Source organism: Heteronotia binoei, chromosome 2 (genome assembly GCF_032191835.1).
Source record: "Heteronotia binoei isolate CCM8104 ecotype False Entrance Well chromosome 2, APGP_CSIRO_Hbin_v1, whole genome shotgun sequence".
Classification (NCBI taxonomy): domain Eukaryota; kingdom Metazoa; phylum Chordata; class Lepidosauria; order Squamata; family Gekkonidae; genus Heteronotia; species Heteronotia binoei.
In genome coordinates this window covers 193,647,475-193,670,537 of record NC_083224.1, presented here as the reverse complement: position 1 = coordinate 193,670,537, position 23,063 = coordinate 193,647,475, and the positions used below count along the sequence as shown (strand labels likewise).

Here is a 23,063-nt window from a genome sequence, read left to right as displayed (position 1 = left end):
CGCTTTTGGTTTCTTCCAGCCTTGCCTGAGATCCGGCCGCCTCCTTTCACCTTTTTTGTTTCCCGGCCTTTAAGCAAAACACGATTGCTAAGCTTCATGGTGAAGATGTCGCTTGTATTGCTACCTTCCCCCCCCCCCTTTTAAAGTGTAAACGAGCTGGCTGTGCCCCGCTTCGGAGAGGTTGCCAACCAGGTAGCAACGGTGAATTAAGTCCGGGGGGGGGGGGGGGCACAAGAAGAAGCGGAAGTGGCAAGTGGGGAAGGAAACCAAAAGGAGACTTTTTAAAAAAAAATATTGACAGGTACAAGCAAACAGGAAACGACCTACAAAAAAAGAGGACAGGGGAGCAAGGACCCCGATCCTCAAGCACCGGAGACCAAAAAAAAATAATAATAATAATTGCATTTTAAATTAAAACTTGGATGCAGAAGTGAAAGAGAAAGGAGTCTTCGTGGCTGGCTCGCCGTCGTTTTGCTTCTTTTAAAGGAAACGTGTCGAATTCTCCCCCGCCCCCGCACGCACACCCCAACCCCTGCGCCCCTCAAAAAAAAAATGTTTTCTTTCAATATGATTCAAGGAAACCAATTTTGGGCGTGGTGGGGGAGGGAACAGAAAAACCGACAGAAGTGTAGACTGAAGCTTAAATAGTTAATGCTTTTCTGCAGACCAGACAAGGAAAAAAAAAAAAGAAACGAAACGAAACCGGGCACTTGAGAGCGAAAAAAAGTCTTGACGTGCTTTTCTCGGTGAACGGCCCCCGCCCCCCGCACACACACACACCTCCCAAATTCTGTGTTTCTTGGGAAGAAAAGGAAAAAGTCACGAACTGGGGAAGGCTGCCCTCCCCACCCCCAGTCCCCGGGGCTAGCCCCGCGACAGTCACAGCAGCTCCTGCCCGCATCTGTCGTTCCCCCCCCCGGGCAAAACTGAAGCAGAGGACAGGGACGAAGCCCCTTCCCCATCCAAACACGGAATCTCAATCCATTAGCCGGGAAAGGGGCGGGGTCCAGGATGCTCCAACAAAATGTAGTCCCCAAAAGGATCCTGGTCTCTTCCGGCAGCGGGGTGGGCGCATCACTTGTGGCGCTGGATGGTTTTCCTCTTTCTTCTCTTGAAGAAGCAGCAGCACCTGCGGGGAGGGAAGAAAAGAAGCCTAGAGCTGGAAGGGATCCCGAGGGTCATGTAGCCCAACCCCCAGCAGAATACGGGAAATTCGCACCCAACCCTGCCTCCTCCAGTGATCCCCTGGCCCCTATGCCCGGAGGAAGGCAAAGGAATCCCCGGAATCTCTAGCCCAGAGGTGTCAAACGTGCGGCCTTGGGGCCGAATCTGGCCTTCGGAGGGCTCCCATCAGGCCCCCAAGCAACTGGCTGTCATCTGCTTCCTTCTCTTTCTCTTGCTTCCTTCTGCATCACAGTTTGCTTTGCCAGGCTTGCTCAACTGCACAGGAGCTACAGAGCAAAACCTCTATTTTTTCTATTGGCTGAGGCTCCTCCCTTGGGGAGGAAGGGGGGGAGGCAGCGCTTACTTTGCCAGGCTCTCTCAATCACACAGCAGAGCTACTGAGCCAAACCTCTCTTCCTTCTATTGGCTGAGGCTCCTCCCCCTCCTGGTCCCCTTGGGAAGGAAGGAAAGAGCCAGAGCTTCCTTTGCCCAGTTCCCTGGCTCCCACAGGGGAAATGCAAAGAAAGCACCTTTAAGACAGACGAGTGCTAATGTTTTAAGCATATTTTAAGTTTTTTTTAAAAAAAAATCTTTAATTGTGTTTGTGTTCTTTATAAAGTTCATCTTTCTGCTACCTAATCTTATATAGGTACACACACAGCACGGTCCAACAAAGTCTCATTCATGTCAGATCTCTAGCCCAGGGGTGTTAAACATGCAGTTTTGGGGGCTGAGTCAGGCCCCCGAGCAACTGGCTGTCATCTGCTTCCTTCTCCCTCTCTCTTGCTTCCTTCTGCATCACAGCTTGCTTTGCCAGGCTTGCTCAATCGCACAGGAGCTACAGAGCCAAACCTCTATTTTCTCCATTGGTCACAAGAACAGAGTCCCTACCTGCTCTCCTACTCCCAATACTAAATTGGTATTTGGGAAGGTTTAAAAAGACGGTTTAAAAAGACAATATAAAGCCCCTTGGCCAATTCGTTTTGGCAGGTCGCTGAAATCACCAAAGAACTCTCTCACAGGGTTCTCCAACATGGCGCCCACCAAGTGTTTTCAGAAAGTGGGCGGGACTCTTGGCCAGCATGGCTTCTGATTGGCTGTGCAGATTTAATTTACATTATTTTGAAGATGATGATATTGGATTTATATCCCGCCCTCCACTCCAAAGAGTCTCAGAGCGGCTCACAATCTCCTTTCCCTTCCTCCCCCACAGCAGACACCCTGTGAGGTGGGTGGGGCTGAGAGGGCTCTCACAGCAGCTGCCCTTTTAAGGACAGCGTCTCAGAGCGGCCTACCATCTCCTTTCCCTTCCTCCCCCACAACAGATACCCTGTGAGGTGGATGGGGCTGGAGAGGTCTCTCCCAGCAGCTGCCCTTTCAAGGACAGAGTCTCAGAGCAGCCTACAATCTCCTTTCCCTTCCTCCCCCACAACAGACACCCTGTGAGGCAGGTGGGGCTGAGAGAGCTCTCCCAGAAGCTGCCCTTTCAAGGACAGAGTCTCAGAGAGACCTACAATCTCGTCTACCTTCCTCCCCCACAACAGACACCCTGTGAGGTGGGTGGGGCTGAGAGGGCTCTCCCAGCAGCTGCCCTTTCAAGGACAACCTCTGCCAGAGCTATGGCTGACCCGAGGCCATTCCAGCAGGTGCAAGTGGAGGAGCGGGGAATCAAACCCGGTTCTCCCGGATAAGAGTCTGCACACTTCACCACTACACCAAACTGGCTCTCTCTCTTTTGGTCTCAGCAGCTTCTGCAGTGTTGCTTTTTATTCCTGGCTCTCAGCGTGCTGTGTACATTACGTTCCTTCTTCACTGCGCTCTTGACTTTTTCTGGGCGCAGGTGGGGCTCCGCCTCCCATTTTGCGATTCCACCCACACCTCTCGTGGGCTCAAAAAGGCACCTGGCTGCATGCCAGGGCTTCTCAACAAGCCCCTTGGCCCGAGTCCTGCCGAACGGCAAAGCTCACGGAGGCCGGCGCAGCCAAGGTGGCGGCTACTCACTTTGTGTCGTCGGCCACCTCGACTTCGGCGGGGGCGGTGATGGGGGCGTTGGAGTGGCCAGCAGTCGGATCGTCTGTGTTCAGCTCCCCGTTGGTTGAGCTCATGACCTAAGAGGAAAAGAGAGGCAGGCGGGGTCAGCGACTGGAGGGAAAGGTGGGGGGAGGGCTTCAATATAAGGACATGTGACGAGCCCTGCTGGATCAGACCAAGAGTCCATCTCATCCAGCCTCCTGTCTCACACTTCTGGACGGGCGACAACAGGGCAGAGAGGCCGAGGCCTTCCCTGATAAGAACATCAGAAGAGCCCTGCTGGGTCAGACCAGTGAGGGTCCATCTAGACCAGTCTCCTTTTTCACACAGAGGCCAACCAGTTCCTCTGGAGGGCCAACAACAGGGCAGGGAGGCCGAGACCTTCATAAGAACATCAGAAGAGCCCTGCTGGATCAGACCCGGGAGGGTCCATCTAGTCTAGCCTCCTCTTTCACACAGTGGCCAACCAGTTCCTCTGAAGGGCCAACAGCAGGGCAGAGAGGCTGAGGCCTTCATAAGAAGCTCAGAAGAGCCCTGCTGGATCAGACTAGGGAGGGTCCATCTAGTCCAGCCTCCTGTCTCACACCGTGGCCAGCCAGTTCCTCTGAAGGGCCAACAGAAGGGCAGAGAGGCTGAGGCCTTCATAAGAACCTCAGAAGAGCCCTGCTGGATCAGACCAAGGAAGGTCCACCTAGTCCAGCCTCCTGTCTCACACAGTGGCCAACCAGTTCCTCTGGACAGCCAACAGGGCATAGAGGCTGAGGCCTTCATAAGAACCTCAGAAGAGCCCTGCTGGGTCAGACCAAGGAAGGTCCACCTAGTCCAGCCTCCTGTCTCACACAGTGGCCAACAACAGGGCACAGAGGTCTTCCCCTGAGGTTGCCTCTGGGCTCTGGGATTAAGAGGTTTAGTGCCTCTGAATGTGGATGTTCTCCTCAGTCATCACGGCCGGTAGGGCGATGGAAGTTCTAGCTTTTAAAGTTTGATTTTATTGCTTTTATACCCAATGCTATAACTCACCCTGAGCCCATTTGCGGGATTGGTTGGGATAGAAATTGTATTGGATAGATAGATAATGCTAGTGCCTTTGTTTTCTTCAACAGCAGTAACGCAGCTCCAGCTGTGGAATTATCAATTCGTGTGAAGATGATGATACTGGATTTATATCCCCATATTCTGAATCTCAGAGTCTCAAAGCAGTCACAATCTCCTTTACCTCCCCGCCCCCACACAACAGACACCCTGTGAGGTGGGTGGGGCTGAGAGAGCTCTCACAGCAGCTGCCCTTTCAAGGACAGAGTCTTAGAGCAGCCTACAATCTCCTTTCCCTTCCTTCCCCACAACAGACACCCTGTGAGGTGGGTGGGGCTGAGAGAGCTCTCCCAGCAGCTGCCCTTTCAAGGACAACTGCGAGAGCTCTGGCTGACCCAAGGCCATTCCAGCAGCTGCAAGTGGAGGAGTGGGGGAATCAAACCCAGTTCTCCCAGATAAGAGTCTGTGCACTTCGCCGGTACACCAAACTGGCTCTCAAACTGTGCTTCTTTTCCTGTTGGGAGATTTTAAATTGTGGGTCTTTTATGGGTTTATTTTGTCCTTCTCGTTTAGAAGCTGCAGTTAGTGCACATTGCTGCCACTAGACTGCTGGTTTATCGGAAGCGAGTGGCCCGCAACTTCAGCTACTACGTCGGCTGCCGATCGACTTCTGAGCCCAATTCAAGGTGCTGGTTTTGCCCTTTAAAGCCCAAATGGTTTGGGACCGGGCTATCTGAAGGTCTGTCTTTCTAATCACATATTCCTGCCTGGGAATTAAGATCACAGGGAGAGACCCTCTCGACCAGTGGGTTCCCAACCTTTTCGGCACCAGGGACCGGTTTTGTGGAAGACTATTCTTCCACAGACTGGGGGGGGGGCAGGGGGGGGAGCCAGTGGTTTCAGGATAATGCAATTGCGCACTTCATTTCTATTATTACATTGTAATCAATGCTCCCTTGTAGGCTGTGGAGTTTTGTGAGCAAAAAATCCTACTCCGTGAGCTCCTGGCATTAAAAGTTGTGAGCTTCTGCATAAATTTAGTGTGCTCTGGGGCCGTTTTTCCTGAGCGAAGGCAAAAAAATTGTGCGCTAGCTCACACTAAGAGCCCCGTGGCGCAGAGCGGTAAAGCTGCAGTACTGTAGTCGGAGACCTCTACTCACGGCCTGAGTTCAATCCCAACGGAAGCCGGTTCAGGTAGCCGGCTCGAGGTCGACTCAGCCTTCCATCCTTCCGAGGTCGGTGAAAGGAGTCCCCAGCTTGCTGGGGGGGGGGAAGCGTAAAAGACTGGGGAAGGCAATGGCAAACCACCCCGCAAAAAGTCTGCCATGAAAACGTTGTGAAAGCAACGTCACCCCAGAGTCGGAAACGACTGGTGCTTGCACAGGTACTACCTTTACCTTCTTTTTAGCTCACACTAACTCAGCTTAGAGGGAATACTGATTGTAATATATAATATAATGAAATAATTATACACCTGACAGGTTGCTAACAGGCCATGGACCGGTACTGGTCCGTGGTCCGGGGATGGAGGACCCCTGCCCTTGACAGTCTGCCAATCAAAAAAGCTTGTCTTGTGGCATACAAGAGAGGGCCTTTTCGGTGACTGCCCCACGATTATAGAACAACTTTGCCAGGGGGCATATGCTTTTGAGGCACCTGAAGGCAATTTTATATAGGACTACATCTAACAATTTTATTTGCTGGCAGCTCTAACTGGAGATTTTAAATTGTGGTCTTTTTGTGTGTTTTTTACAAGCAGTGTTTTATTTCATGTAATCGTTATTGAGTTTCTTATCATCGTTGGACTGCAAGCCACCTTCCAGTTCTACAAAGTAGAAAGGCAACTGGTGGACAAAAAAAACACCATTGTTTCTACACCAAAGAGCTGAGAAGAAGTTGGAGATCAGCTCTACGGTCAGTATTCCACAGTTGCTGGAAGCCCTCAGAGATGTTTTTGAACACTGGGGCCCAATTTTCCATTTTTCTTTACAAAAGAGAAAGTTGTTCCTAGTCAGCACAAAAAACACACAGTGAAAATCAGCTTAGGAACCACAGAGACTGTCTTTTCTGTTTGTTTGAGAGCCAGTTTGGTGTAGTGGTTAAATGTGCGGACTCTTATCTGGGAGAACCGGGTTTGATTCCCCCCTCCTCCACTTGCAGCTGCTGGAATGGCCTTGGGTCAGCCATAGCTCTGGCAGAGGTTGTCCTTGAAAGGGCAGCTGCTGTGAGAGCCCTCTCCAGCCCCACCCACCTCACAGGGTGTCTGTTGTGGGGGAGGAAGGGAAAGGAGATTGTGAGCCGCTCTGAGACTCTTCGGAGTGGAGGGTGGGATAGAAATCCAATATCTTCATCATCTTCTTGTTTGCTAGCTCAACATTGAGCAGAACATTTTTAGCATGTGCTGAAATGTGTTAACGCCATACACACGTACAAAGACACACAAAGCACTTCTAAATTAACACACAGCTCTCTATTTTGTGGCCCAATTCCTGCTGCCTTAAGAGTTCTGCAAGAAAAACACACAAAAAAATATGTTGTCCCTGATTGTGAGCATTTCATAATTGCACACTAGGAAGACGGGGAGCTTAAAAAATGATACCGGCAGCAGAATGCAGTTACCTGCAAATCCCTGCTTTCCTTTTTCTAAACTAGGTTCCTAGTCCTTATGGCTGTCGTGGATCTGCTTGATAGCTTGGGGTAACACTTGCTGATCTCTTAAATAGACAAGAGGGCTGCAAAAACTCTGTGGCCTTCCGCAGGCCGTGCAAAACTCACAATGAAGCAAGCATGTGATGAAGGCTGCAGGAATTGAGCCAGTCTCATTGAGGGAGCTGGGATGCAGAACTTTGGAGTCCAGAAAACACAGCCTAGCTTCAGGCATGAGGATCACAGTTGAAGCCACAGGACAGAATAAGCCAGAGGTGGCCAAACTGTGGCTCTTTCACATATACTGTGTGGCACTCAAAGCCCCCACCGTTCCATTACCCAGCTTGGAGAAGGCATTTACAGTCTATTTAAGTCACTTCTCCAAGCCAAGCCAGACAGTGGCTTGGAGAATGCATTTAAAGTTGCTTTCCTTCAACCTCGCTCTCCCCTCCCCATCTCCTTCCTCTCTCCCTGTCTTGCGGCTCTCAAACATCTGATGTTTATTCTATGTGGCTCCTACGTTAAGCAAGTTTGGCCACCTCTGGAATAGATGCTGCGTCGAGACTGGAAAAGTGCCGTGTACAGCGGACCACGGGTACTGCAACAGCACGTGCGAGGTACCCACACCACGAAAGCACACACACACACATACGCAGCAAGGACAGCTGAATGCACTTATGCCCAAGACACGGCTCAACGCCCACCAGGAGCTCTGCCACATATTCGCTTCTCTGCAGGTGCCTCAAAGCTAGAAATGTCACAGCACAAGCCTTTATCAGGGCCCAGGCTGGGGAAGGGGGCCAGAGATAAAACAAATGAGGGAAGCAGCCGTGGCTCAGTGGTGGAGCATTCCCTCGGGATGCAGAAGGTCCCAGGTTCAATCCCCGGCATCTCCAACTCAAAAGGGTCCAGGCAAATAGGCGTGAAAAACCTCCGCTTGAGACCCTGGAGAGCCGCTGCCAGTCTGAGTAGACGAGACTGACTGAGGGACCAAAGGGGGCCTGATTCAGTAGAAGGCAGCTTCTTATGTTCATACGTTTAGAGGAGGGATGATGGCTCATTGGTAGAGCATCTGCTTGGTAAGCAGAAGGTCCCAGGTTCAATCCCCGGCATCTCCAACTAAAAAGGGTCCAGGCAAGTAGGCGTGAAAAACCTCCGCTTGAGACCCTGGAGAACCACTGCCAGTCTGAGTAGACGAGACTGACTTTGAGGGACCAAAGGGGGTCTGATTCAGTAGAAGGCAGCTTCGTGTGTTTGTGCAATAAGTTCATGACCGATCTCTTCCAGTCGCTGGGAAAGGAATACCTCCCTCGTTGACGAGAAAGGCTTGGAATTTAAGAGGGGAAATGGAACCTCCGCTTTGGAAAGAGAACGGAAGTGCACCTTCTTTTCAAACTCAGGGCTGGTTCATCAAACTAGATCCCCGCCCCCCCCCCCCCCGCCGTCTTGACAGTTTCTGGGATAACAGAACACACAACGTGGACCACTCACGATCACCCAAAAATTAACAACAATGGCTTTTTTTTGCAGCAGGAACTCCTTTGCATATTAGGCCACACACCCCTGATGCAGCCAATCCTCCAAGAGTTTACAGAGCTCTTCTTACAGGGCCTGCTGTACAGCCAATCTGCACAGCCAATCAAATCTCCAGTGTGTTTCTTGCAGGATCTCCTTTGCCTATTAGGCCACACCCCCTTGATGTAGCCAATCCTCATGGAGCTTGCAGGGCTCTTTGTACAGGGCCTGCTGTCAGCTCCAGGAGGAGTGGCTACATCAGGGGTGTGTGGCCTAATAGGCAAAGGAGGTCCTGCTAGAATTCTTTACAGGGCATTTCGTTCAGGGCCTACTGAGAGCTCCAGGAGGATTGGCTACATCAGAGGGGTGTGGCCTAATAGGCAAAGGAGGTCCTGCTAGAATTCCTTACAGGGCTCTTTGTACAGGGCCTACTGGAAGCTCCAGGAGGATTGGCTACATCAGGGGGGTGTGGCCTAATAGGCAAAGGAGGTCCTGCTAGAATTCCTTACAGGGCTCTTCATAAAGGGCCTACTGAGAGCTCCAGGAGGATTGGCTCCATCAGGGGGTGTGGCCTAATAAGCAAAGGAGGTCCTGCTAGAATTCCTTACAGGGCTCTTCGTACAGGGCCTGCTGTAAGCTCCAGGAGGATTGGCTGCATCAGGGGCGTGTGGCCTAATAGGCAAAGGAGGTCCTGCTAGAATTCCTCACAGGGCTCTTCGTACAGGGCCTACTGTCAGCTCCAGGAGGATTGGCTGCATCAGGGGCGTGTGGCCTAATAGGCAAAGGAGGTCCTGCTAGAATTCCTCACAGGGCTCTTCGTACAGGGCCTACTGGAAGCTCCAGGAGGATTGGCTACATCAGAGGGGTGTGGCCTAATAGGCAAAGGAGGTCCTGCTAGAATTCCTTACAGGGCTCTTCGTACAGGGCCTACTGTCAGCTCCAGGAGGATTGGCTACATCAGGGGGGTGTGGCCTAATAGGCAAAGGAGGTCCTGCTAGAATTCCTCACAGGGCTCTTCGTACAGGGCCTACTGTAAGCTCTGGGAGGATTGGCTACATCAGGGGGTGTGGCTTAATATGCAAAGGAGTTCCTGCTACAAAAAAGCCTAATAATAACAAGTAGTAGTGATAGTTGCTGTTGTTGAGATCCTAAGATTATCCGGCAGCTGAAATTTCTAGCTCTTTTAGCATTATGTGCCACTAGGTGGCAGGCTAGACTTGTCTTTAAGGCAAGAGCTGAGGTGACTTGCCGTTGCCTGCTTCTGCGTCACAACCCTTGGAGGAACGCTCATCTGAATGCTAAGAAAAGGCCGACCTTGCTAAGTTTCTGAGATCTGACGGGCTGGAAATTGTTTCGACGGCACAAGTGCTCCAGCGAGAGTGACAGAAACTGCTACCGGGTGGGAGAGATGCGATAGTCGTGCCAACCGGGCGCTTTTCTTGGGGCCACTCGGCTGTGTTTTTTTCAGCGAGCCGATTTACAAGCGGGGCCCGTTTCGTCCGGCGGAAAATTCGCTCAGAAGGAAGAAACGTCCAAAATTCGACCAGGCTGAAACGCGCAGGCTGTTCCGGAGAGACTGGGCCGGAACGAGCGAACAGGGAACGTGGGGTCTGACGCTCCAGCGGTGGGAGGGGGGGTTGGACAGCAGCTTGTGGGCACCCTCCCCGCCCACCCCCCTCCCCTCCCCACCCCAGCCCTGTCATGTACCTGCACAGAACCCCCAAGCCTGCTGGCTGCCAGAAGAGTTCCTATAGCCTCCTCAGCAGGCCGCCGCTCGGCCTGGGGATCCCATAATCCGGCCCCCTCGGGTGACTGCTAACGACGGAGGCGGGGGGGGGGGGAAGAGAAACAAAAACGAGAGAGAAAGAGACGAGATGGAAAGGGAAGGGGAGTTGCAGGAGCAAAGGAAGTGACAGAGAGAGAGAGAGAGACATGCAAAAGCAAAAAATATGAAGAGGCTAGAATGTAATCCCCCGTTCCCAGGGGAGAAGCACCCATGCCGAGAGCCTCGTCACGTTCCCCCAAGGGTCACTGCGATGTTTGCAAACACCAGGGCTTTTTCTGTAGCAGGAATTCCTTTGCATATTAGGCCACATATCCCTAACGTGTAGCCAGTCCTCATGGAGCCTTGTACGAAGAGCCCTGTAAGCCCTTAAAGGATTGGCTACATCAAGGGGTGTGGCCTAATATGCAAAGGAGTCCCTGCTACAAAAAAAAATAAAGCCCTAGCAAACACACCCCTCCTCACCCCTTGCTTCTTGCAAAGGAGATCTGAAAATGGGGTCCCCCCATACAGTTGCCAGCTCTAGGTTGGGAAATACCTGGAGATATTTTTTTTTGGGGGGGGGGACCTGGGGAGGGTGGAGTTTGGGGAGGGCAGGGACTGCAGCAAAGTATGATGCCTCGGGGTCTGCCCTTCAAAGCAGCCCTTTCTCCAGGGGAACTGATCTTGGCCGGCTGGAGATCAACTCTAATCATGGGAGATCTCCAGGGGCTACCTGGGGGTTGGCACCTCGAGTCCCCCAACCGCAGGTTCACAAGCCCAAACACCCTGATTGGCGCCTTAAATGCCTTTTTTTTTTAATGAAGAAGAAGATATTGGATTTATATGCCACCCTACACTCTGAATCTCAGAGTCTCAGAGCGGTCACGATCTCCTTTCCCTTCCTCCCCCACAACAGACCCCCTGTGAGGTGGATGGGGCTGAGAGGGCTCTCCCAGAAGCTGCCCTTTCAAGGACAGAGTCTCAGAGCAGCCTACAATCTCCCTTCCCTTTCTCCCCCACAACAGACCCCCCGTGAGGCAGGTGGGGCTGAGAGGGCTCTCCCAGAAGCTGCCCTTTCAAGGACAGAGTCTCAGAATGGTCACAATCTCCTTTACCTCTCCTCCTCCCCACAACAGACACCCTGTGAGGCAGGATGGGGCTGAGAGAGGTCTCCCAGAAGCTGCCCTTTCAAGGACAACTCCTGCGAGAGCTATGGCTGACCCAAAGCCATTCCCAGCAGGTGCAAGTGGAGGAGCGGAGAATCAAACCCAGGTTCTCCCAGATAAGAGTCCACGCACTTAACCACTACACCAAACTGGCACTCTGCAGAATGTGTGACCTTCTTTTCTTAAGCACCCAGCCTTTAAGAAGGGGCCCAATACTACAAGAGTCCCCAGGAAAACCCGTTGGCGGAGAGGAGTGGAGGGGGCTCTCAGTTCAGAGGGGTGATACAAGCATACGTAGGTGGTCCCGTGTTTGTTCCACACTGTCCCCTGTAGCAGGGAAGACCCGTGACAGAGACTTCGGAGAGCCATGGCCGACCGCCTCGGACGGTACCAGGCTAGATGGAGAACCGCCAAGCTGGATTCGCACCCAGATCACACACACCTCATGCAGATTCCTGCCACTTTCGGGCTGCCAAGCTGGGCCCTTCAGCTGGGAAGAATCACCTCCCTGCCCCAACCAAATTTGATATCGGTCGGTGCTTTGGCTCATTCCCAGTTTGGCTCCAACCTCTCCCCACCCCTACCCCTCGGAGTCCGGCCGGAACGCTCCCTTGCGCCTCCTACCTGCTGCTTGATGAACTGCTGTGCTTTCTCCCTGTTTGGAGGCGGGACTTGTATGTCACTCTGGATTGTGCCAATAGGAGTCGGCTGCAAAAAAAAGGCAAGAGAAGGGGGCGTAAAGGCCTCGTTGTGTGTAACAGACTGAGAACCCAATGCTGCTGTTGTAGCTTTGAACTTTTGAGTCTGCGTAAGAAATGATTGAAATCAGGTTCCATTTAAACAGCCTGATTAACTGAAGAAGACCAGACTTGAAACGTCTTGAAATTTAGAAGAGACGTCTTGTGAAGGCTGCAACGATTTCCTGGCCCCTCCATTGGAAAGAATTTTGCAAGAAGTTCTGGACTGCGTTATGAACTTTATCGGAGGAAGGATTTCTGAAAATCCCTCTACTGGAAAGTACTGGAACGAATTGTTGTTTGTTAATCATACGTTTTTCTGGAGGGCAGAAATTGGAAATCGATGTTGATATTTGAGTACACTGGTTTGAAGCTGTATATAGGATTCAGAGGTGGCCAATGGTAGCTCTCCAGATGTTTTTTGCCTACAACTCCCATCTGCCCCAGCCACTGGCCATGCTGGCTGGGGCTGATGGGAAAGGTCCCCTGTGCAAGCACCAATCGTTTCCGACTCTGGGGTGACGTTGCTTTCACAACGTTTTCACAGCAGACTTTTTATGGGGTGGTTTGCCATTGCCTTCCCCGGTCTTTTACACTTTCCCCCCAGCAAGCTGGGGACTCATTTTACCGACCTCGGAAGGATGGAAGATTTTTTTAAAAAAAAACCCTTAAAATAAAACAGGCTTAAAACATTAGCATTCGCTGGTCTTAAAGGTGCTTTCATTGTTTTGGCAAAGGAAACGCTGGCTCTTTCCTTCCTTCCCCAGGGGACCAGGAGGGGGAGGAGCCTCAGCCAACAGAAGAAAAGAGAGGCTTGGTACAGTAGAAGAAGAAAACTGCAGATTTATACCCCGTACTTCTCTTACAATCTCCTATATCTTCTACCCCCACAACAGACACCCTGTGAGGCGGGTGGGGCTGAGAGAGCTCTCCCAGAAGCTGCCCTTTCAAGGACAGAGTCTCAGAGCGGCCTACAATCTCCTTTCCCTTCCTCCCCCACAACAGACACCCTGTGAGGCAGGTGGGGCTGAGGGAGCTATCCCAGAAGCTGCCCTTTCAAGGACAGAGACTCAGAGTGGCCTACAATCTCCTTTCCCTTCCTCCCCTATAACAGACACCCTGTGAGGCGGGTGGGGATAAGAGAGCTCTCCCAGAAGCTGCCCTTTCAAGGACAGAGTCTCAGAGCGGCCTACAATCTCCTTTCCCTTCTTTCCCCACAACAGACACCCTATGAGGCAGGTGGGGCTGAGAGAGCTCCCCCAGAAGCTGCCCTTCCAAGGACAGAGAGCGGCCTACAATCTCCTTTCCCTTCCTCCTCCACAACAGACACCCTGTGAGGTGGCTGGGGCTGAGAGAGCTCCCCCAGAAAGGAGATGGTGAGCTGCTCTGAAACTCCGACTTGTGCACTTTATTTCTATTATTACATTGTAAGATATATAATGAAATAATTATACAACTCACGGCTCTGTGGCTAACAGGCCACGGAGCAGTACTGGTCCACGGACCAGGGGTTGGGAACTTCTGCCCTAGGCGATTGTCTAGCATGCCTGGCGGCGGGGCCAGTCTTGGCCCAGTGGCGGAACTGAACTATTTAAAAAAAAAAAACCCTTTTATTTAATTTATTTATTGGTTAATTTATATTCCGCCCCCTTCCCAGGCGGGTTCAGGGTGGATCAGAGGCATAATAAAACAGTTAAACAGTTAATAATATACTAGTAATAATATACTACTGGAGAGCCAGTTTGGTGTAGTGGTGAAGTGTGCGAACTCTTATCTGGGAGAACCGGGTTTGATTCCCCACTCCTCCACTTGCACCTGCTGAAATGGCCTTGGGTCAGCCATAGCTCTGGCAGAGGTTGTCCTTGAAAGGGCAGCTGCTGGGAGAGCCCTCTCCAGCCCCACCCTCCTCACAGGGTGTCTGTTGTGGGGGAGGAAGGGAAAGGAGATTGTGAGCCGCTCTGAGACTCTTCGGAGTGGAGGGCGGGATATAAATCCAATATCTTCATCTACCTCACAGGGTGTCTGTTGTGGGGGAGGAAGGTAAAGGAGATTGTGAGCCGCTCTGAGACTCTTCGGAGTGGAGGGCGGGATATAAATCCAATATCTTCATCTACCTCACAGGGTGTCTGTTGTGGGTGTGGAAGGGAAAGGAGATTGTGAGCCGCTCTGAGACTCTTCGGAGTGGAGGGCGGGATATAAATCCAATATCTTCATCTACCTCACAGGGTGTCTGTTGTGGGTGAGGAAGGTAAAGGAGATTGTGAGCCGCTCTGAGACTCTTCGGAGTGGAGGGCGGGATATAAATCCAATATCTTCATCTACCTCACAGGGTGTCTGTTGTGGGTGTGGAAGGGAAAGGAGATTGTGAGCCGCTCTGAGACTCTTCGGAGTGGAGGGCGGGATATAAATCCAATATCTTCATCTACCTCACAGGGTGTCTGTTGTGGGTGTGGAAGGGAAAGGAGATTGTGAGCCGCTCTGAGACTCTTCGGAGTGGAGGGCGGGATATAAATCCAATATCTTCATCTACCTCACAGGGTGTCTGTTGTGGGGGAGGAAGGTAAAGGAGATTGTGAGCCGCTCTGAGACTCTTCGGAGTGGAGAGCGGGATATAAATCCAATATCTTCTTCAATATCTTCTATCTAGTAAAACCATAACTCAAAATTATACACAGGCGGTAAAAACGTCTCAAAAACATACACTTTTTAAAGTTCGGGGTGACATTTCATATTGATGCCGGTATTCCACGCAGGATTGCAAAACCTCACGTTCGCCACTAGGCAAAATATAGCTGTGAAGAGAAACGCAAGGTGCAGGGGACGGAATCCCCCCTCCCCGGCCGCTACTTACTAAGGGTTTACCCGCCCAGTCGTATTCGTAATCAAAGACAAAGCCGTTCCGATCAAACAGGTCGGTGAAGAGCTTCCGCAGGTAGTCGTAATCCGGCTTTTCGAAGAAATCCAGACGTCGGACGTAGCGAAGGTACGTGGCCATCTCCTCTGCAGAAAAACAAACCAAAAAAAAAAATGGGAGAAGGGGTCAAAACAGCCTTGGAACAAACAAGGCAGAAACTACAGCACCAAGGGTTGTAGTTGCGGTTGTTCTCCTTTCTTTATCGGCAGTGTCGTTAGAATAAATAGTGTGTATGCCCAAACACAATGTGCGACTGCAATAATAATAAAAAAAAAAGACCAGCGCCATGCTGGGGATTATTAGGAAGGGAATTGAAAACAAATCAGCCAGTGTCTTAATGGCTTGGTATAAACCGATGGTGCGGCCTCATTTGGAATACTGTGTAAAATTCTGGTCCCCCGCACCTCAAAAAAGATATTAGTGCTGGGAAGAGTGTAGAAAAAGGCAACTAGAATGATTAAAGAGTTGGAACGCTTTCCCTATGAAGAAAGGCTAAAGCGCTTGGGGCTCTTTAGCATGGAGAAAAGTCAACCGAGGTGTGACACGAGAGAGGGTTACAAGATTCTGCCTGGGATAGAGAAGGCAGAGAAAGAAGTCCTTTTCTCCCTTTCTCACAATACAAGAACTCGTGGGCACTCCATTAAATTGCTGAGCAGTCGGGTTAGAGCAGATAAAAGGAAGTCCTTCACCCAAAGAATGATTACCACATGGAATTCACTGCCACAGGAGGTGGTGACAGCTACAGGCATAGACGGCTTCAGGAGAGGATGTGTAAACATACAGAGCAGAGGTCCATCACTGGCTCCTAGCCACAAGGTATAGATGGAACTCTCTGTCTGGGGCAAGTGATGCTTGGGAGGGGCAACAGTGGGAGGGCTTCTAGTGTCCTGGCCCCACTGGTGGACCTCCCAATGGCCACTGTGTGTCACAGAGTGTTGGACTGGATAGGCCACTGGCCTGATCCAACATGGATTCTCTTATGTTCTTATGTCTGGGGCAAATGATGTCTGGGGCAAATGATGCTCTATATTCTTGGTTCTGGGAGGGGGGTGGTCACAGTCAGAGGGCTTCTAGTGTTCTGGCCCAACTGATGGACCTCCTGATGGCACCTGGGTTTTTTGGCCACTGTGTGACAGAGTGTTGGACTGGATGGGCCATTGGCCTGATCCAACATGGCTTCTCTTATGCTCTTCTGTCTGGGGCAGTGATGCTCTGTATTCTTGGTACTTGGGAGGGGGGCAACAGTGGGAGGGCTTATAGTATCCTGGCCCCACCGGTGGACCTCCTGATGGCACCTGTGTTTTTTTTTTTTTGCCACTGTGTGACACAGAGTGTTGGACTAGATGAGCCATTGTCCTGATCCAACATGGCTTCTCTTATGTTCTTATGTCTGGGGCAGTGATGCTCTGTATTCTTGGTGCTTGGGGTGGGGGCACAGTGGGAAGGCTTCTATTGTCCTAGCCCCACTGATGGACCTCCTGATGACACTGGGGGTTTTTGGCCACTGTGTGACACAGAGTGTTGGACTGGATGGGCCATTGGCCTGCTCCAACAGGGCTTCTCTTATGTTCTTATGTGACACAGGGTGTTGGACTGGAGGGGCCATTGGCCTGATCCAACATGGCTTCTCTTATGTTCTTATGTCTGGTGCAGTGATGCTCTGTATTCTTGGTGCTTGGGGGGGGGGGCGCAGTGGGAAGGCTTCTATTGTCCTGGCCCCACTGATGGACCTCCTGATGACACCTGGCTTTTTTGGCCACTGTGTGACACAGATTGTTGGATTAGATGGGCCATTAGCCTGATCCAACAGGGCTTCTCTTATGTTCTTCTGTGACACAGAGTGCTGGACTGGAGGGGCCACTGGCCTGATCCAACAGGGCTTCTCTTATGTTCTTATGCGACACAGAGTGTTGGACTAGAGGGGCCACTGGCCTGATCCAACAGGGCTTCTCTTATGTTCTTCTGTGACACAGAGTGTTGGACTGGAGGGGCCACTGGCCTGATCCAACAGGGCTTCTCTCATGTTCTTATGCGACACAGAGTGTTGGACTGGAGGGGCCACTGGCCTGATCCAACAGGGCTTCTCTTATGTTCTTCTGTGACACAGAGTGTTGGACTGGATGGGCCACTGGCCTGATCCCACATGGCTTCTCTCATGTGACACAGAGTGTTGAACTGGATGGGCCACTGGCCTGATCCAGCAGGGCTTCTCTTATGTTCTTCTGTGACACAGAGTGTTGGACTAGAGGGGCCACTGGCCTGATCCAACAGGGCTTCTCTCATGTGACACAGAGTGTTGAACTGGATGGGCCACTGGCCTGATCCAGCAGGGCTTCTCTTATGTTCTTATGTGACACAGAGTGTTGGACTGGATGGACCATTGGCCTGATCCAACAGGGCTTCTCTTCTGTTCTTATGTGACACAGAGTGTTGGACTGGAGGGGCCATTGGCCTGATCCAACAGGGCTTCTCTTATGTTCTTATGTGACACAGAGTGTTGGACTGGAGGGGCCACTGGCCTGATCCAACAGGGCTTCTCTTATGTTCTTATGACAGACAGAACATTGGATTAGAGAGCAAGAAGGGAAGTCCAGTATGCTGCCAAGCACGCTGGCCGATGCTGAGTGTCTCCCCTCCCCACTTCCTTGGGCCAGCATCCTTACCGGGGAAGTTTTCACACAGCACTTCAACGGGCGTGGCTCGTTTGGTGTCACCGATCTTCTGATACCGTTCCTTCAGCGTGTCCGCCTACAACAATGGAAAGACAAGAGCTGGTCACCTTTAAGGAGCATGTAACAAATCAGCCCCAGAATACGGCAAGGAAGAAAATCACTTTTCTGACGTTCTGGACTGTTATAAGATCCTGTGCAGCCACTGTACTAACTGCTGTGATGTAACGGAACGTTCATGAACATCCAAAGAGGAATGAGCAATTGCGGAAGTGCTCTGCTCTGCAGGTTTCTGGGCAAGGTGCACCTTGTCAGCTTGTGGCACGCTGAAGTTCAGATCACATATTTCAATTATTGTCATAATATTTTGTCTAAAGGCCTATGTGCTATGTAAAGGTAGTCCCCTGTGCAAGCACCAGTCATTTTTGACCCTGGGGTGACTTTGCTTTCACAATGTTGTCCCGGCAGACTTTTTACGAGGTGGTTTGCCATTGCCTTCCCCAGTCATCTCCGCTTTCCCCCCAGCAAGCTGGGGACTCATTTGACCGACCTCAGAAGGATGGAAGGCCGAGTCAACCTGGAGCCGGCTACCTGAACCAGCTTCTGCTGGGATCGAACTCAGGTCGTGAGCAGAGAGCTCAGACTGCAGTACTGCAGCTTCACCACTCTGTGCCACGGGGCTCTAAAAGGTAAGGGTAGTCTCCTGTGCAAGCACCAGTCGTTTCCGACTCCGACAACGTTTTCACGGCAGACTTTTTACGGGGTGGTTTGCCATTGCCTTCCCCAGTCATCTACACCTTCCCCCCAGCAAGCCGGGTACTCCTTTTACCGACCTCGGAAGGATGGAAGGCTGACTCAACCTCAAGCCAGCTACCTGAACCCCCAAAAATATAGAACACTCTGTGAGAGTTTTTACTAATGCATGTAATACCAAAACAATTTTTTACTAAACAATATTCAATAGTATTCCAAAAATTCTTTTTTACAAAAAAATTGTACAATGTTCTCTTTGTTTGCAGAGCTACAGAAAGTCCAAGAAATTCCAAAATAAATACGACTCCTTCCCAAAGCGGTGTGGCTGCAAATGAACTTTCAAGGGCAGCTCTGTGAGAGCTACGGCTGACCCAAGGCCATTCCAACAGCTGCAAGTGGAGGAGTCGGGAATCAAACCCGGTTCTCCCAGATAACAGTCCGCGCACTTCACCACTACACCAAACTGGCTCTCACAGAAGCTGCCCTTTCAAGGACAATGCGAGGGCTATGGCTGACCCAAGGCCATTCCAGCAGCTGCAAGTGGAGGAGTGGGGAATCAAACCCGGTTCTCCCAGATAAGAGAGCTAGGGCTGACCCAAGGCCATTCTAGCAGGTGCAAGTGGAGGAGTGGGGAATCAAACCCGGTTCTCCCAGATAAGAGAGCTCTGGCTGACCCAAGGCCATTCCAGCAGGTGCAAGTGGAGGAGTGGGGAATCCAACCCGGTTCTCCCAGATAAGAGAGCTATGGCTGACCCAAGGCCATTTCAGCAGGTGCAAGTGTTGGAGGGGGGAATCCAACCCGGTTCTCCCAGATAAGAGAGCTCTGGCTGACCCAAGGCCATTCCAGCAGGTGCAAGTGGAGGAGTGGGGAATCCAACCCGGTTCTCCCAGATAAGAGAGCTATGGCTGACCCAAGGCCATTTCAGCAGGTGCAAGTGTTGGAGGGGGGAATCAAACCCGGTTCTCCCAGATAAGAGTCTGCGCACTTCACCACTACACCAAACTGGCTTTCATACAATGGAAATGATTTTATTGTATATTTTGTTTTTAAAATTTGATGCTGTTTTTATTTTTTTGTTAGCCGCCCTGAGTCCGTCAGAGGAGGGCGGGATATAAACTTGATAAAGTAAAATAAAATAAATCAGGGGGTGGGGCCTAATATGCAAAAGAGCACCTGCTAGAATTCCACCACAAATGGAGGCAATACACAGGAACATTTGCATGCAGCAAACTGGCTGGATGAATTCTAGGGGGCTAGATCCTCACCTTGAGGCCTTGCCAAGGAAGACTCCCACGGAGGAAGTACATGAACATGTGACCTAGCGCTTCCAGGTCATCTCGGCGGCTTTGTTCTGCATGGGAAGAAATGGAGAGCTATGGATATAGGACGAGACACACATGCACGGACACACGCAACTATGTTCCCTGGACTATTAAAACCATGATATATAATTTTGGTTAAGTGCAACTTTTCTTTTCGGTTGAAACGTTCTTGCAATGTCCAGCCAATCGGAGAGAGGTTCCTACAATCTGTAGCATGACCAGTGTTCCCCTGAAGCTGAGTTAGTGCGAGCTAGCACACAGATTTTTAGCCTCCAGCTCACACATTTTTGTCTTAGCTCAGGAAGGATGACGCTGGAGCACACTAATTTCGTAGAATCCTAGAGTTGGAAGGGACCTCCAGGGTCATCTAGTCCAACCCCCCGCGCAATGCAGGAAACCCACAAACACCTCCCCCTAAATTCACAGGATCTTCATTGCTGTCAGACGGCCATCTAACCTCTGTTGGAAAACCTCCAAGGAAGGAGAATCATAGAACCCTAGAGTTGGAAGGGACCTCCAGGGTCATCTAGTCCAACCCCCCGCACAATGCAGAAAACTCACAAACCCCTCCCCCTAAATTCACAGGATCTTCATTGCTGTCAGATGGCCATCTAGCCTCTGTTGGAAAACCTCCAAGGAAGGAGAATCATAGAATTCTAGAGTCGGAAGGGACCTCCAGGGTCATCTAGTCCAACCCCCTGCACAATGCAGGACACTCACAAACCCCTCCCCCTAAATTCACAGGATCTTCATTGCTGTCAGATGGCCATCTAGCCTCTGTTGGAAAACCTCCAAGGAAGGAGAATCATAGAATTCTAGAGTCGGAAGGGACCTCCAGGGTCATCTAGTCCAACCCCCTGCACAATGCAGGAAACTCACAAACCCCTCCCCCTAAATTCACAGGATCTTCATTGCTGTCAGACGGCCATCTAACCTCTGTTGGAAAACCTCCAAGGAAGGAGAATCATAGAATTCTAGAGTCGGAAGGGACCTCCAGGGTCATCTAGTCCAACCCCCTGCACAATGCAGGAAACTCACAAACCCCTCCCCCTAAATTCACAGGATCTTCATTGCAGTCAGACGGCCATCTAACCTCTGTTGGAAAACCTCCAAGGAAGGAGAATCATAGAATTCTAGAGTCGGAAGGGACCTCCAGGGTCATCTAGTCCAACCCCCTGCACAATGCAGGAAACTCACAAACCCCTCCCCCTAAATTCACAGGATCTTCATTGCTGTCAGATGGCCATCTAGCCTCTGTTGGAAAACCTCCAAGGAAGGAGAATCATAGAATTCTAGAGTCGGAAGGGACCTCCAGGGTCATCTAGTCCAACCCCCTGCACAAGGCAGGAAACTCACAAACCCCTCCCCCTAAATTCACAGGATCTTCATTGCTGTCAGATGGCCATCTAGCCTCTGTTGGAAAACCTCCAAGGAAGGAGAATCATAGAATTCTAGAGTCGGAAGGGACCTCCAGGGTCATCTAGTCCAACCCCCTGCACAATGCAGGAAACTCACAAACCCCTCCCCCTAAATTCACAGGATCTTCATTGCTGTCAGACGGCCATCTAACCTCTGTTGGAAAACCTCCAAGGAAGGAGAATCATAGAATTTTAGAGTCGGAAGGGACCTCCAGGGTCATCTAGTCCAACCCCCTGCACAATGCAGGAAACTCACAAACCCCTCCCCCTAAATTCACAGGATCTTCATTGCTGTCAGACGGCCATCTAACCTCTGTTGGAAAACCTCCAAGGAAGGAGAATCATAGAATTCTAGAGTCGGAAGGGACCTCCAGGGTCATCTAGTCCAACCCCCTGCACAATGCAGGAAACTCACAAACCCCTCCCCCTAAATTCACAGGATCTTCATTGCTGTCAGATGGCCATCTAGCCTCTGTTGGAAAACCTCCAAGGAAGGAGAATCATAGAATTCTAGAGTCGGAAGGGACCTCCAGGGTCATCTAGTCCAACCCCCCGCACAAGGCAGGAAACTCACAAACCCCTCCCCCTAAATTCACAGGATCTTCATTGCTGTCAGACGGCCATCTAGCCTCTGTTGGAAAACCTCCAAGGAAGGAGAATCATAGAATTCTAGAGTCGGAAGGGACCTCCAGGGTCATCTAGTCCAACCCCCTGCACAATGCAGGAAACTCACAAACCCCTCCCCCTAAATTCACAGGATCTTCATTGCTGTCAGACGGCCATCTAACCTCTGTTGGAAAACCTCCAAGGAAGGAGAATCATAGAATTCTAGAGTCGGAAGGGACCTCCAGGGTCATCTAGTCCAACCCCCTGCACAATGCAGGAAACTCACAAACACCTCCCCCTAAATTCACAGGATTTTCATTGCTGTCAGGTGGCCATCTAGCCTCTGTTTTATTTATGCAGCAGCCCACAACTTTAATGTCAGTAGCTCACAAAGCAGAATTTATCATAAGACTCTTCTATTTAGAGGGACCATTGATCACGACATGGCGAGGGGTTTTTTGTTATTTTCTAGGGGGGGGGGGGGTTGGCAGAGGCAGGAAGGTAGCCAATGTTGGTCTGAAGAAGAAATTTCCCCCCTCAAGACCAACCAAGCTTTTTTCACAGTACAAGCTTTCTTGTTCAGGCACCCTTCCTCAGATACGATGACATGGAATTTACCAATTAACAATATAGTAAATTATACAAATGGAGTGACGGTATAAGAGCAGTACAATGTAATATAAATGACCCGATGCAAATTGACTGAAGGCTCGATTCCACATGGAGAGAGATGTGACAGAAAATAGATTGCACATGAAATAAAGAAATTGCAACGGAATAAAGAAGATTGGAATATTAATTCAGAAATGAACATATGAAGTTGCCTTCTACTGAATCAGACTCCCTGTGGGTCCATCAACGTCAGTATTGGCTACTCAGACTGGCAGCGGCTCTCCGGGGTCTCCAGCGGAGGTTTTTCACAACTACTTGCTTGGACCCTTTTTAGTTGGAGATGCCGGAGATTGAACCTGGGACCTTCTGCTTACCAAGACAGATGCTCTACCACTGAGCCACCGTCCCTCCCCTAAAGTGAAACAAATTGGACATATGAAGCTGCCTTCTACTGAATCAGATTCCCCTCGGTCCATCAAAGTCAGTCTTGTCTCCTCAGACTGGCAGCGGCTCTCCAAGGTCTCAAGCTGAGGTTTTTCACGCCTACTTGCCTGGACCCTTTTGAGTTGGAGATGCCGGGGATTGAACCTGGGACCTTCTGCTTACCAAGCAGCTGCTCTACCACTCAGCCATCGTCCCTCCCCTAATCACAACATCGCGTCCAGGTATTATTTGATTGACGCTTATGCCACTGAAGAAACTGTGAAACGGA

The 23,063-nt window shown here is 50.8% G+C and overlaps 1 protein-coding gene across 3 annotated transcripts in view; it reads right to left on the bottom strand.

Annotated features, from left to right (window-relative positions):
• Nucleotides 1-258: 258 nt before the first annotated feature.
• Nucleotides 259-23,063, bottom strand: part of CSNK1G2 (casein kinase 1 gamma 2) — a 106,091-nt gene continuing 83,286 nt past the window's right edge. For 2 of the 3 annotated variants that reach the window (XM_060232770.1, XM_060232771.1), the window contains exons 7-13: nucleotides 19,659-19,744; nucleotides 17,634-17,718; nucleotides 14,908-15,056; nucleotides 11,944-12,027; nucleotides 10,096-10,203; nucleotides 3,166-3,272; nucleotides 259-1,129 (exon numbers count right to left, since the gene is read on the bottom strand). In XM_060232770.1, coding sequence (XP_060088753.1) covers nucleotides 1,075-1,129; nucleotides 3,166-3,272; nucleotides 10,096-10,203; nucleotides 11,944-12,027; nucleotides 14,908-15,056; nucleotides 17,634-17,718; nucleotides 19,659-19,744 — 674 coding nt within the window. In that variant the 3' untranslated portion in view covers nucleotides 259-1,074. The remainder of the gene's footprint in view (nucleotides 1,130-3,165; nucleotides 3,273-10,095; nucleotides 10,204-11,943; nucleotides 12,028-14,907; nucleotides 15,057-17,633; nucleotides 17,719-19,658; nucleotides 19,745-23,063) is intronic. The other variant, XM_060232772.1, reaches the window with a different exon arrangement.